Source organism: Thamnophis sirtalis, unplaced genomic scaffold (genome assembly GCF_051295495.1).
Source record: "Thamnophis sirtalis isolate CommonGarterSnake01/CBP01778 unplaced genomic scaffold, rThaSir2_p1.2 scaffold_1, whole genome shotgun sequence".
In the NCBI taxonomy this organism is placed as follows: Eukaryota; Metazoa; Chordata; class Lepidosauria; order Squamata; family Natricidae; genus Thamnophis; species Thamnophis sirtalis.
In genome coordinates, this window is record NW_028261381.1 from 6,550,113 (window position 1) to 6,564,457 (window position 14,345).

Below are 14,345 nucleotides of genomic sequence, written 5' to 3' on the forward strand. Positions count from 1 at the left end.
TACTTATTTATTTTTAATCTCTTTTGTCTCTCTCTCCCTTTTTTCTTTTTTTCTTTCATCTCTCACTTTTTCTTTTTTTTCTTTTTCTTTATTTATTTCTTCCTTTATTTCTTTCTCTCTCTCTCTCTCTCTCTCTCTCTCTCTCTCTCTCTCTCTCTCTCTCTCTCTCTCTCTGTGTCAGTCTGTGTGTGTGTCTGTGTGTAGCAGTGGTGGGTTTCAACATTTATTTCTTTTTTCTTTATTTATTTCTTCCTTTCTTTCTCTCTCTCTCTCTCTCTCTCTCTCTCTCTCTCTCTCTATCTCTATCTCTCTCTCTGTGTCAATCTGTCTGTGTGTCTGTGTGTGTGTCTGTGTGTGTAGCAGTGGTGGGTTTCAAAAATTTTTGGAGCCTCTTCTGTAGGTGTGGCCTGCTTTCCGGGTCCACTGGTGGAACCTCTTCTAACCGGTTCGGTAGATTTGATGAACCGGTTCTACCGAATTGGTGCGAACTGGTAGGAACCCACCTCTGCCCCCAACTATCTGGAGCATATTTGGAAGGAAGGGAAAAAAAATCAGATCTGTTCCCTTGTACCCGTTACATTGATGGAAGACAAAACTGGATACAAACAGCATTTGCCCAACTTTTCCCAAACTCAAAAACAGTGTAATAAAAAGTGAATGACTGTAAGAAGTAACTTTTTTAAGGTTATACATTGAACTGTATTTTTGACCAGTAGAAACTTTATACTACTTTCCTGATTCTAACTCAGTGATTTCCACCATGGAATTGACAGGTTCTAGAATTCAAATGCAATGGATGAGCGAATGGGCAGTGGCTTGTTGATTTGGAAATATAGTCCCTTGGTATTATTGAACTGCAACAGGGGGCCGTAAATTTAGGGTGCAGTACTGCAGGCCACTTCAGCTGACTGCTATCTGCAGTTCGGCGGTTCAAATCTCACCGGCTCAAGGTTGACTCAGCCTTCCATCCTTCCGAGGTGGGTGAAATGAGGATCCGGATTGTTGGGGGCAATATGCTGACTCTGTAAACCGCTTAGAGAGGGCTGAAAGCCCTACGAAGCGGTATATAAGTCTAACTGCTATTGCTAACTTGTCCTTTTCTAGATGATGATGATGATGATGATAAAACCTCCAAGCATTTCTAAGCATTGGCCATGTTGATTAGGATTGATGGGATATATTTATTACAGCAACATGCTTTCCATTCCTAGGAAGTGGGACTGTAGGCTTAATTCTTATCTCCTAGATTTTGTTTTATAGTACAGTAGTTGATTTTTCTTTCTTTCTTTCGTGTACAGGAAGATGTAGTAGAAATTGAATATGTAGAGAAGTATACAGCACCCCAGCCTGAAGAATGTATGCTACATGATGACTGGATCAGTTCCATTGAAGCTACAGAAGAATGGCAAGAGATTTTTAAATTTGCTTTTGGCTTTTTGTTTTATTTAGGATTACCCATCTTTCCTTGCCCCTTTCTCTCTTCTGTGTATCAATAGTTTAGGAATGAAATGCTCTTATCAGCTATATTAGTATTGTCGTTGTCCTTTGCCAAACATTTTAGATCTGTTTTAAGACTTAATTTCTCCGAGCGACTGTTGCTTCTTTCAGAAATTCTTATAATCCATCTTGCTTCCCTACATCGGGGTTTTAGGTAAGTGATGCATTCAATGAAGGTATATCCTCCTACACTAATATGGCCAGGCAAAATAAGAAAATTTCTATTATTTAGAAATTTCACTGCTATTTAGAAATAGCATCAAAATTGAGCAGGGCAATGGCCTAGAGTTAGAGCTCTCGCTGCAGAATCAGGAGGCTGTGAGTTTGATCCTGGATAGCAGCAGGTATTTCTTTCTCTGGACACAGTGAATAATTGTCTGCTGCGAACTCCCATGTAGGCATCAGGAAGGGCATTCGGCCAGTAAATGCTTGAACTGTGTTTAGTTGCCCCGGTTCCACTCCGATGCAAGAGATTACCAGGACGTTAAAAGAAAAAAAATAATGAAGCAATGAAATCAAATGGCGTCACCAATAAGGTTAAAATGATTTTTCCAGATATACAGCCGCTATTGTAGAAAAAGTTGAGGCCTCAAAAGTGAGGCTAGAAAGCTTAAATTACAATAAGCTCCTTCCATTCTTTTCAGACAAATCCCCAAAATGACTGTACTGTTGCTTTAAATTGAGTGGGTACATTAGCCATGCAAGAGCCGAGGTGGTGCAGTGGTTAAATGCAGCACTGCAGGCTACTTCAGCTGACTGCTAGTTCGGCTGTTCAAATCTCACCGGCTCAGGGTTGATTCAGCCTTCCATCCTTCCGAGGTGGGTAAAATGAGGACCTGGATTGTTGTTGGGGGCAATATGCTGACTCTGTAAACCGCTTAGAGAGGGCTGAAAGCCCTATGAAGCGGTATATAAGTCTAACTGCTATTGCTATTGCTGTGTTATGTTAGTGGCTCTTTTTCTCACAGAATCTTTTGCCATGATTTTCTGTTTTCTTTTTCCTTTGTAAATTAATAGGAGAATGAATGGGTATGGAGTGGAGTTGGCAGTAAATTTTCAGATTTGTAATAGCCAAGTTCTGGCCTGACTTAAATTGCTTTTGGTATCAAATCACAAATATGGCATTTCTTTTTTTAATTTTAATTTTAATTTTTATTAAACAAACAACACACACACACAAAAACAAAAAGAAAAAAAACCATCATCACATACAGCATGTCATTTGGTTATAAGTGTTGTTACATCCATGTTCTCGAATAACATTTACCATCACAGATTTTTCATCTAGTATCACTAAATATCTCACTTTCATTGTACAGTATATGTTCAATTACAATTAGTATTATTGTTTTTTTTCCCCAATAAACCTAATTCCCCTACATTCTTAATTGTCTATTTGATAACAGTATACCTTTATATAATCACAAATCCTAATATGAAAAAAAAATCACCAACCATTTATATTTGTATGTCACTATTTTCAATTATTCATAATTCCACCAATCAACTATCGGGTATGCTTATGTTCATTATTGTCCTCATACATCATACATTCAAACAGAGATCTTATTCCTTCATTTTTCAACAAAATATTCTAAATTGTCACTACATATATATACCAATTTTTAGTTATTCCCTTCTTAAAATTATTTATCAACAACAAGATATCCTTGTAATATATTCTTCGGGTTATACATTATATCACCAAATCCTCTATCAAGTATACATAAAATCCTTGTTATCCTTATCCATTTTAAAACAAAAAATTCTAAAGTATTCAATTCATCGATGTATCAGTTTTTCATTTTCAAATATGGCATTTCTAAGCAGTGCGAAAGGTGTTTGAATCTCATAAACACCTTGACATGGCATTCACAAAGTAAACTGTAATGGTTGCCATATGGCTATACCAGTGGTAGTCAACCTTTTTCTACCTACCGCCCACTAATGGATCTTTCTTGATGGAAAAATTTCCTTACCTCCCACCAGTTTTTGCGCAAGTGCGGAATATTTTTTAGAAAGGAGGTGTCAGCTCCTCTTCATTAATTAATTAGGAAAGAAAGACCACGAGACTCCATGCGTGGAAATCAGGTGTACTTTTACTAATTAAGAATGATTAAAGGCAATGCATAGCGAAGTCTGGATATTAAGGCGCGAAAGCGATTGATATATAGAATAGCCCATTCCCCACCCCTTGGCATCACAGTCCCAGTCCAATCATAATTCTTGCAAGTGTCAGGTGTGAGATAACTTCAAAAGGCATCACGAAGATGGAATGTCGGTGCCGTTAGTCCTGGCGGGAAACACCCACGCATGCGTAGTCCGATCAGTCGGTGAAGTCCAGAACCTTCCTCCAGCACAATGAGTAACCCCTCCCAAATACCATGCCCTCCCTCCCCGTTTCATGGCAGCCGAAGCGATAGCAATGCAGAGGCTGACATCAGGGTCTTTTTTTTTAAAAAAAAGAAATGTACGTACATTTATCTTTTTATTTCTACTTTATGCATGTTTATAATGTTTTTAACTTTATGAGCCAGACTAAACACTGCTTACTCTCCTCCTTTATTTTCTCTATTTTTCTTCCCTTTTTTGTTAATTTTTTTAATCTTTTCCTTTTTATCTCCTTTTTTTTACCTTCCTGAGGGCAATGTACAAAAGTAAGGCTGAGCTAGTTAGCCCACTTATTATTATTAGCCAACAACAATTCTCTCCTGCCTATAACTTTTCTTTCTCCTATTTTGCAACTGCTCTGGTTGGCTTCTGCCTGTCCCTGCTATCCCCCTCCTCCCCTTCCCACGTGTTTGCTTCTCCTATTTTGCAACTGCGCATTCGCTCAAAAGGAGGTTTTAGCCTCCGAAGTCCCTACCGCCCACCTGGAATCCCGAAACGCCCACAAGTGGGCGGTAGGGACCAGGTTGACAACCCATGGGCTATACGGACAATAAGAATGATTGGGGAATAGCTATATTTTTCTAGAGGAAAATGAGGGAATGCTGGTTGCTTTGAACTAGGCACGGTGTTTATAACTCATTACTCGTCACATCTTGGCATCACATTTACAAAAATATGGCTTTGCACAGACTCTGAAAGTTATGCTCAGTGGGTATAATTGAAATTTTTAAGAGGCAAAACTGCGGTGCACACCTTCAGGAATGTTCTTTACTTCTGACTTCCATAGGATCTTGACTGGTTCCTACGATCAGACTTCCCGGATTTGGTCAGTAGAAGGCAAACCGATCATGTCACTTGTTGGGCATACAGATGTGGTCAAAGACGTAGCTTGGGTTAAAAAAGGTAAGTAAAGTTCATTGTCTGTTGGGCAAAATAGATCTCCTCCAAAATCTTGTTATAGACTTTTATTTAACTTTAACTTTTAATAGATTTATATGCCGCCCAATCCCGTAGGACTCCGGGCGGCTTACAGAAAAAGTTAATATAAGAAGTTAAAATAAAGAACAATTAAAAAGAAACAATTTAAAAACAACGCACCATACACTCAATCTGGGTGGAGTTGGACCTCATTCCTGAAGTCAACAGCCCCAGGCCTGCCGGAATAGCCAGGTTTTAGTGGCTTTTCGGAAGGCCGAGAGAGTGGGGAGGGTCCGGATCTCTACGGGTAGGTCGTTCCACACGGCCAGAGCAGCTACAGAGAAGGCCCTCCTCCGAGGAGCCGCCAGCCGGCATTGTCTGGTCGATGGCACCCAGAGAAGGCCCAGTCTGTGAGTTCTTATTGGCCGTTGGAAGGTATGTGGCAGGAGGCGGTCTCCCAGATATCCGGGTCCTAAGCCATGTAGGGCTTTAAAACATCTGATTCTCTGTGAGAGAAAAAATAGTTAAATACGGGATTGAATAAAATTATTCCCGAAATTTACGGCTTCCTGGGGGCGTGGCCTGTTGCCGAGGAGGGCTCCACCGAGCTCCTCAGAGATCTGGTCTGTATATCTAAATAAGATCATAGATAGCACCCCTTTTTGGCTAAGGAAGGGGCAGGGAGTAGCTCTGTAGGCGAGGGTCTATTCGTAAGCCACAGCCTTTTTCTTTTTTTGGCTGTGGATAGAGATTAGATCCAGCCGGAGCGGAGCTTTTATCTCCAGCCAGTTCTTCTCAGCTGCCTTTTTTTTTTTGGGCAGCCCTAGACAGGCTAGCCCCCCCCAGGACAAAACAAAGTTTTTTTCAAGCTAGAATTGATACGGGCGGGTCCCACTCCTGTGAGATTTATGCTTTTATTACTATCTTAAATACCAGCACCATCTGTCTTAGAGACTTCTTTGTCTAAACGGACTTCAAAATGGCGATTTCTCTCCGTGGGTGATTGATAGTGGATGTACTTAGCCGGTTTTACCTTCCTGCAGACCGCTCCTTAACAAAATAAACCCTTCTTCTTTGGAAACAGAGGGGAGCAAAAGCGCTGCTTATTTGTTTATCTATTATGGCACCCTGATCAAAGAAGCGCCTTGCTACAAATGTGTCTAAAGAATTTAAAGAATTTTTACTGGAACCACAGTCTTTGTCTCCTATGCCTTCTACTGGAGAACTTTTAACACAGGAATATCTCCTTAAAATGTTTAATGATTTTAAACAAGAAATTAAGGAATTTGTATTGGAACTGTATGATGATTTAAAGTCTAAAGTTAATCAAATGAAGGTGAATACGTTCGCAGCCGTGTCTGCCCTGTCAGATTATTCTGCTGAAATAGAGAACAAATTGGAAAGCTTGGAGAAGGCTAATTTTAATTTGACTACCAATATTCAAATTTTACAACAAAAAATTAGAGACACTGAAGAACAGCTTATGATGATAAATTTTAATAGGAAGGCATTTGCAATAAGAGTCAGAGGATTCCGTGAAAAGGAGCAAGAGAATTTGAAACAGACCTTTGCTGAAGCCTTTACCCATGCGGTGGGAAGCCCGGGACTTAACTTTGATTGGCAGATTCGGAAAATCTATCGCCAGAACTCATTGATAGCGGAACAGCGACAGCTCCCGAGGGACATAATTATATATTTCTCTACAAAAGAATCTAGAAACGCGATTGTGCAAAAGTTTCATAATAACAGTCTCCGAGTTGATGACCAGGACCTGATTGTCTTCAAAGATATACCTTTCCAGATGTTGAAAGCAAGAAGGGACTACACCTTTTTAACTAAAGAGCTTAGGAGTCAACAGATTCGATACAGATGGGAGGCCCCTGCCGGCATCACGGTTACATTTGAGAATCAAAGATTTCGTCTTAATTCTGTTTCGGAGGCTCGAGATTTCTATTGTAGGACTTTGAAGGCGGGACTTCCTGACTCACTTGGAAGAGAGGAGAGACAAGCGGAAGGAGAAGGCAAGTGGCAGGCCACGTGGCTGCAAGATGGAGGGGGTAGCCTTTCCTCCCTCGGAGAAGCAGAAAAACGGAGATCGAGAATTTAGACATTTCAAAATATTCGCCAAAGTTGAGGACTGAATGGGGGTTTGAGACCTCCCCCCGGTAGAAAAAGCGGACTAATTCTTATTAGAAGGGAAAGTTGGGTGAAACTATTTTGAGCTAGATCTTAAATTAATGTCAGCATAAATTTGATAGTGGTAAACATCAGACAAGCAAGGGATGAGGATAAAATATATGTGGAATGATTTACGTTGTTTAAAGCTTATTAGAAGAGAAAGCCGGTTGGGATTATCTTAAGATACGTGTAAAAAGAATGCGGAATGATTTATGTTGTTTAAACTTTGTTAGAAGGGACTACTTTAAAACAGAAGGTTAAGTGACCCTTGCTGAAAGTATTATTTGAATATGTGGAATGATCCATGCTATTTAACTCATATTAGAAGGGAAAGTTGGTTGAAAGTACTTTGAGTTAGATTTTAAACCTATGTCAGCATAAATCTGATAGTGGTAAATATCAGACAAGTAAGGGATGAGGGTAAAATGTATGTCGAATGAACTATGTTATTTAAATCCTATTAGAAGAGAAAGTTGGTTGGAATTATTTTAAGATAGAAATTGATTTTTGTGTAAAGTAATACTTGATCTACGCTGCTTAAACCTCGCTAAGAAGGGGAAGCTTGGTTAGATTATTTTGAATTATTGTTTGAAAAGGAGGTTAAGAAAGATCATTTATGCTGTTTAAATTTTATTAGAAGGGAAAGTTTGATTACTCTTCTGTAAAGTAATATTTGAATATGTGGCATGAATCATGTTGCTTAAATTTTATCGGAAGGGATCATAAAGTTTAGGAAGAGGAACGGGAGAGTCTACAGAAGGTTGGGGTAAATAGCAAAGAAGTAAGAGACGAGAATAAAATATAGATAGAATGATTTATACTATTTAAGCATAGATAAAGATGGGGGGCTGAGATCAACACAAAGAGTGGTTTCCTTTTTTTTCTTTTTTTTTCTTTTCTCTTTTCTTTTCTTTTTTCTTTTTTTCTGTTTTTCTTTCTTTTGACATATTACTTTTATTTTTAATCTATATGTATACAAGATATTTTAGACAGAAGGTAGTGCCAGGTGTGGGCCCTGGGAAGTCGGGAGGATTAGGGATGGGGATTGGTGGGGGGGGTGGGGGGGTATTAACATAGTCTTAATAAGAACAGGAATGTATTTATATACGGTGGTTCTTTTTTTTCTTTTATTTTTTTTCCCTTGGTTTATTTTACTTTTATTAGATTAAACAACACTCGAATAAAGGCATACACCAAGGAGGGAGGTAGAGGGAAAGAAGAGGGAGGAGTAAGGAAGGAGTAAGGGGAATGTAAGGAGGGTGTGTGGGGAGTAAGGGGAGAAGGAAGGTTTGAGGGGAAAGGGAAGTAGGAGGGGAGTGTTAGAGGGAGAAAGGAAAGTTGGAGGGGGTAGAGGGGGTGTATGGAGGATGAAAGGGTTAGGTGGGGTTGTGAATGATGAGTTGTGTTTCCTTTTTATTTGTTCGTTTTATTTCCTTTTTTTTTTCTTTTCTTATAGCAAATACCCTGTATATAAGTGATTGCAAATGGAATGTGAAAAAATGAATAAAATATATTTAAAAAAATTATTCCCGAAATTTACTAATAAAATATGATTAAAAATATTTTATATGAATTTTAGGAGAGTTAATTTGTTCTAGAAGATTTATTATTATAGTCAGCTCAGGGTTTCTTTGTTTTTTGTTGTTGCTGCTGCTGCTTTGATTATCACTAGGCGATGGCTGTCTCTGTTGTTAAATCTTCAGTTTAAAATTATTTCCTTCACATTTGTTAAGGCATTTTTGGAGGAGAACATCTGCAGCATCCACGTCTTCCACAGATTTGACTGGACTGTCTTACTTTTGTCCTGATGTTGTTTACATATCAGGAACAAGAAGTACGAGGGGCTTCCGACTTCGGCTTACCTGAAGTCCTGACGTTTCTCCTGGCCTCTCCTGTTTTGAGAGACCATTGATGAAACTGGAGAAAGATTGATGTTATTTAAGGCTGAGCTACATGCTATTTTAAAATGCATTAAAATGTGGTTTCATTTTTGCTCTAGATTTAGTGAAAGGGACCCAGCCTTAGTATAAAAGAGGATGTTTGACTGGCTTTTGGCTTTTATCCTTCAGCTGTGCTTCTGACATAGATGTGGGGTTCACCGACAAATGCGCGCCGACGAAACCGCGGCGAGAAAACCGCGATGTCGAAATCGCGCCCACAACAGCTCACCGACAAAAGCGCGCCATCAACAAACAACGTGAAAACAGCGTAATAACCCTATCCCTAATCCTAAACCTAACCTTTACCTTAACCGTAATCGCGCTTTTGTCGGTGCACTGTCGGCGCGATTTTGACATCGCGGTTATCTCGCCGCGGTTTCATCGGCGCGCTTTTGTCAGGCGCGCATTTGTCAGGTCACGAGATGTGGATGTGGCAGTGGGGCTGTATCTATAATTTACGGCGGTAGAAAGTGTTGTGTTCTTAGTAGTATAAGTTTATGCAACATTGATCCATGTTGGCATTTCAGCAAGATGCAAAGGAATATTAGTAGCCGGATTCCTTAAGTTTACTGAAAAGTAAAATAAAAAAACAACCGGATTTTAAAGCCACATCTAGATTTCACCTTTAGAAACATAGGCAATCTCTGTCTTAAGAGGTTGTCCTTCAAGGGCTAAGAGGAGCTGTATGACCTATCAGGCAGGTTAAACGAATCTCAGAATCCAATATATTCCTATGGTTCCACCACAAAACCGCGTTCGACTAAAGTGCGCTCGACGAAACCGCGTAGCTGACATCATCACAGGGCGACAACAGCGCGGAAACAGAAGCACGCTGTAAACGCTAAACCTAAAATTAACCCCTAAACCTAAACCTAACCCCCCTAAACCTAATCCTAAACCTAACCCTTAACCTAACCCTAAACCTAACCCTAAACCTAAACCTAAACCTAACCCTTACCTTAAGTTGAATCGGCTTGCTTTCAAAGCGCTATTTAAAGCACCCTTCTTTCTCCGCGCTGGCTGTTGTCGCCCTGTTGATGACGTCAGCGACGCGGTTTAATCGGGCGCGCTTTAGTCGAGCGCGGTTTTGTCGTGCCACAGATTCCTATTACTTTTTCATACAGATAATACTTGTATAGGATTATTGGTTCATACAATAGTAATCAGTACTTATGGATTATCACTGATCTTCATATTCCTTAAAATGTATATATTATATTTCCTTTAGGTGTAGTAGAGGGTCCCATTTAAAATACCCTAAATCTGATTATGGTTTTGATGTACAGTTTTGCTTTTTTTAAAAATCCTATTACCTGATTCTGGGGTAGAATGAAATTGGATGATTGGTTTAGGAAATGCTTAGTATACAGTATTTCTGTTCTTGCCTGTATTCTTCAGACAGCTTGTCATGCTTGCTGCTCAGTGCCTCTATGGACCAGACTATCTTGCTCTGGGAATGGAATGTGGAAAGGAACAAAGTGAGGGCTCTTCATTGCTGCAGGGGACACGCAGGAAGTGTGGAATCTGTAGCTGTGGATAGTTCAAGGACCAAAGTAAGTTATATGCCTTCCTCCTCTGCTCTCGTGTTCTAAAAAATGGACAGGTGTGTTGTACAGTAAGCACTACTGTGGTTCTTTTGAACATTCCAATCAAAACCTCCTAACATGGCCTTGTCGGTTCCACCACAAAACCGCGCTCGACTGAACTGTGCTCGACTAAACCGCGTAGCTGACGTCATCAACAGGGCGACAACAGCGCGGAGACAGAAGCACGCTGTAAACGCTAAACCTAAAATTAACACCTAAACCTAACCCCCCTAAACCTAATCCTAAACCTAACCCTAAACCTAACCCTAACCCTAACCCTAAACCTAACCCTTAACCTAACCCTAAACCTAACCCTTAACCTAACCCTAACCCTTAACCTAACCCTTACCTTAAGTTGAATCGGCTTGCTTTCAAAGCGCTATTTAAAGTGCCCTTCTTTCTCCGCGCTGGCTGTTGTCGCCCTGTTGATGACGTCAGCGACACGGTTTAATCGGGCGCGGCTTAGTCGAGCGCGGTTTTGACGGGTCACGGGCCTTGTCAGGCTCTGAAAACTAAGATAGACCCATTGTGATTCTTGTGAGCAGATGTCTTTATTGCTGCTCACTTATCAACAAAAATCTTCCCAAACTACTTGCATCATAAATCATATCTCCTGGGAACTATTAGGGAGGACTCATCTGAACCCTCTTTCTCTCACACAAACTATTTAAACTGCATTGTCTCTCGCTCTGGGAGTTGGAAGTCCACAAGTCGTAAAGTCGTCAAGATTGGAGACCCCTGATCTAAGTAACATTCCATCACGGGTCTTGTAAGATGATAGCTTGCCTTGGGCGCTCTAACTGACTTTTTTTCCAAGTACTCCTAAGGATGTCGTTTAAAAACAAAAAACATCAGATATAACTGCCAAGGGCTTTAAATGCATTTGCTTTCAAGGTTTTAATGAAATATAGTTGTTAAAAGAGTTTGCAAAAACTGATGGATTAGGACTAGAGGATTGTAGGTTCAGATAGGGGAAAGGAGGGGGGTGTATATATGTCAACATGATGCTGGTTTTATATCCTCCCTTTCTTTCATCCTTGAATGTCTAGGCAGGTGATGGATAACCTTTTTCCTAGCGCATGCCAAAAGCAGGGAGGAATGTAGGAGAGTTGTGTGCGGGCATGCCCACACCCATAATTCTATATATGCGACCACACGCACCCATGTGCGCCAACCCCCATCCTCCCTCCCGTTTTTGGCTCATGATGGACCTGTTTTTCTCCCTCCCCAGGCTCCAGAGGCTTTCTAGGAGCCTGGGGAGGGCAGAAACAACCTCCCTCGCCCCCCGGAGGCCCTCTGGAGACTTCAGGAGGCATCCCTGAAGCCTCCGGAGGGAGAAAAACGGCCCAACGTGCAAACCGGAAGTCTGTTCCCGAACTTCTGGTTTGCGCGTTGGGTTGTTTTTTGCCCTCTGGAGGGTTCTGTGAAGCCTCCAGAGGGCAAAAAACGGCCAAAAACGAAGGCTGAAGTCAGCTGGCCAGCGTGCGCATGCCTCACGTGCCCTAACAAATGGCTCCGCGTGCCACAGGTTTGCCATCACGGGCGTAGGCATTCCTGTCATATCATATATTAATTGCATTGCTATTTATTGATGACACTGCAATCTCTTGATTTGAGGTGGAGTTGGATTAAATAATGGGGGCAGTTGGGTTTGGGAACATTGTGACAGCAGAGATTTTACATTTTAAGACCATAAGATCCTGGATGTTTCTATGCATTCAGTGTGGTTGGGGTCACTGAGAATATTTTTCTGCCATGGGCAACGTCTCTGCTGCTGCCACAACTCTACCAGGGCAGGTTAGACAAGTAGGGAGAGCTGATGATGAGGGCCTTGCCCTAGATTCAGTGCAAATCTGGCTTAAACACAAGGGTATTAATTTAGTTGGAATCAGATCAAATCAGATATTTATTTAATCGATTTATAGGCCGCTCAACCCCGGAGGAATCCGGGCAGATTACAATGAAAGAAAAAATAGAAATAATAAAAAATGAAAATAAAAACAGGTTAAAATCAACATGCATACATTCGTTATGATCGGGGCTGGACCTCAACGATGAAGTCAACAGCCCCAGGCCTGCCGGAATAGCCAGGTTTTAACAGCTTTCCTGAAGGTCATGAGAGTGGGTAAGGTCCGGATTTCTGGGGGTAGCTCATTCCAAAGGGTCGGAGCAGCCACAGAGAAGGCTCTCCTCCGGGGAGCCGCCAGCCGGCATTGTCTGGCTGACGGCATCTGGAGGAGGCCCACCCTGTGGGATCTCACCAGCCATTGGGAGGAATGTGGCAGTAGGCGGTCTCGCAGGTACGCTGGCCCTAAGCCATGTAGGGCTTTAAAGGTGATAACCAACAGATATTTACATTTTTATTCAAATGTCCTTTTCATTAGTTTTGCAGTGGCTCCTGGGATAAGATGCTGAAGATATGGTCTGCAGGTAAGGGAAATATTTTAGATACAAGAATTACTTTTTCCCACATTTTCACCCCTCCTGCATACACATCTTCCTAAACATTGTGAATGTACTTCCATCGCGCAAACTTGCTGCCTTTGTTGTCTTGCAGACAGTTCTAAATGTAGTATTTTAGTGCAGAATTGTAGATTACTACACATAGGATGCTACTTTTGACTCTATAGCTGCAAAGTATGAAACAGCCATATATATAAAATGGCACATCTTGTAAAGCATATGATAAGCCAATTTCATGCTCAGAAGCCTGAATAAATGGAATTCAAGTTTAGTTCCATCCCATTTAATGTCATATATACAATAAAGAAATGAAGACTAGCAAAATGGATTTCATGACTAAATGGATAGAACATTTCTGGACAAAACAAGTTGGTCTTTTTTCAAGAGGCTGGATTTGAATTACCGTATTTTTCAGAGTATAAGACGCACCTTTTTTCCCTATAAAAAGCGGCTGAAAATCTGGGTACATCTTACACACCGAATACAGCATTTTTTGCCTCCTGAAGCCCCGCCCCCTTCACCAAAACGGCCGTGCATAGTCTTATGGAGGCTTATAGAGTGCTGCTGGGGGCTGGGGAGGGCAGAAAGGAGCAAAAAACGGGCTGGTTTTTGCCCCCCTCCCCCAGCCGCCAGCAGCACTCTATAAGCCTCCATAAGGCTATCCATGCAATTTTTTTGACCAAAAGCCAGTTTTAGCAAAAAAAGGGCCTGTTTTTTTGCTTGTTTTTGCCCCCCACCCCCCAGGAGCACTCTTTAAGCCTCCCCCCCCCCAAGGCTATTCATGCCTTAAAAAGGGGGGGGCAGTTTTTACGAAAAACGGGCCGTTTTGGGGAGGTTTGCAGAGGGCAAAAAAAAATTTTTTCCCTTTCGGAAAGTTGTTTAGTTAGAGTGGTTGATGAGAATTAAATTGATCAAATGCTATCCCAGCAGAAACAAAGTTTTAGGTGCTACATGTTGTCAGCTGTTTCCTTCTCCAGCACATGGATAAATACACCTGGAAACATCTACCTACCTACCTACTCTCTCTCTCTCCCTACCTACCTACTGTATTTCTCTCTCTTTCTCTCTCTCTCTCTCCCCCCTCTATCTACCTATATACCTACCTACTCTCTCTCCCTCTCCCCCTGCCTATCTACTGTATTTCTCTCTATTTTTCTCTCTCTATCCCTCTACCTACCAACCTACCTATTCTCTATCTCTCTCCCTACCTATCTACTATATTTCTCTCTCCTTATCTCTCTCTATTTCTCTCTATCCCTCTACCTATCCACACACTCTCTCTACCTACCTACCTACCTATCTACTGTATTTCTCTCTCTATTTCTCTCTCTATCCCTTTACGTATCTACCTACCTAACTACTCTCTCTCCCT

General features: G+C 41.2%; 1 protein-coding gene across 1 annotated transcript in view; it reads left to right on the top strand.

The window, feature by feature from the left end:
- Positions 1-14,345, top strand: part of WDR12 (WD repeat domain 12) — a 36,640-nt gene that overhangs the window by 7,106 nt on the left and 15,189 nt on the right. Inside the window, exons 4-7 of the mRNA XM_087707034.1 lie at positions 1,299-1,405; positions 4,676-4,791; positions 10,323-10,477; positions 12,895-12,940. Coding sequence (XP_087563160.1) covers positions 1,299-1,405; positions 4,676-4,791; positions 10,323-10,477; positions 12,895-12,940 — 424 coding nt within the window. The remainder of the gene's footprint in view (positions 1-1,298; positions 1,406-4,675; positions 4,792-10,322; positions 10,478-12,894; positions 12,941-14,345) is intronic.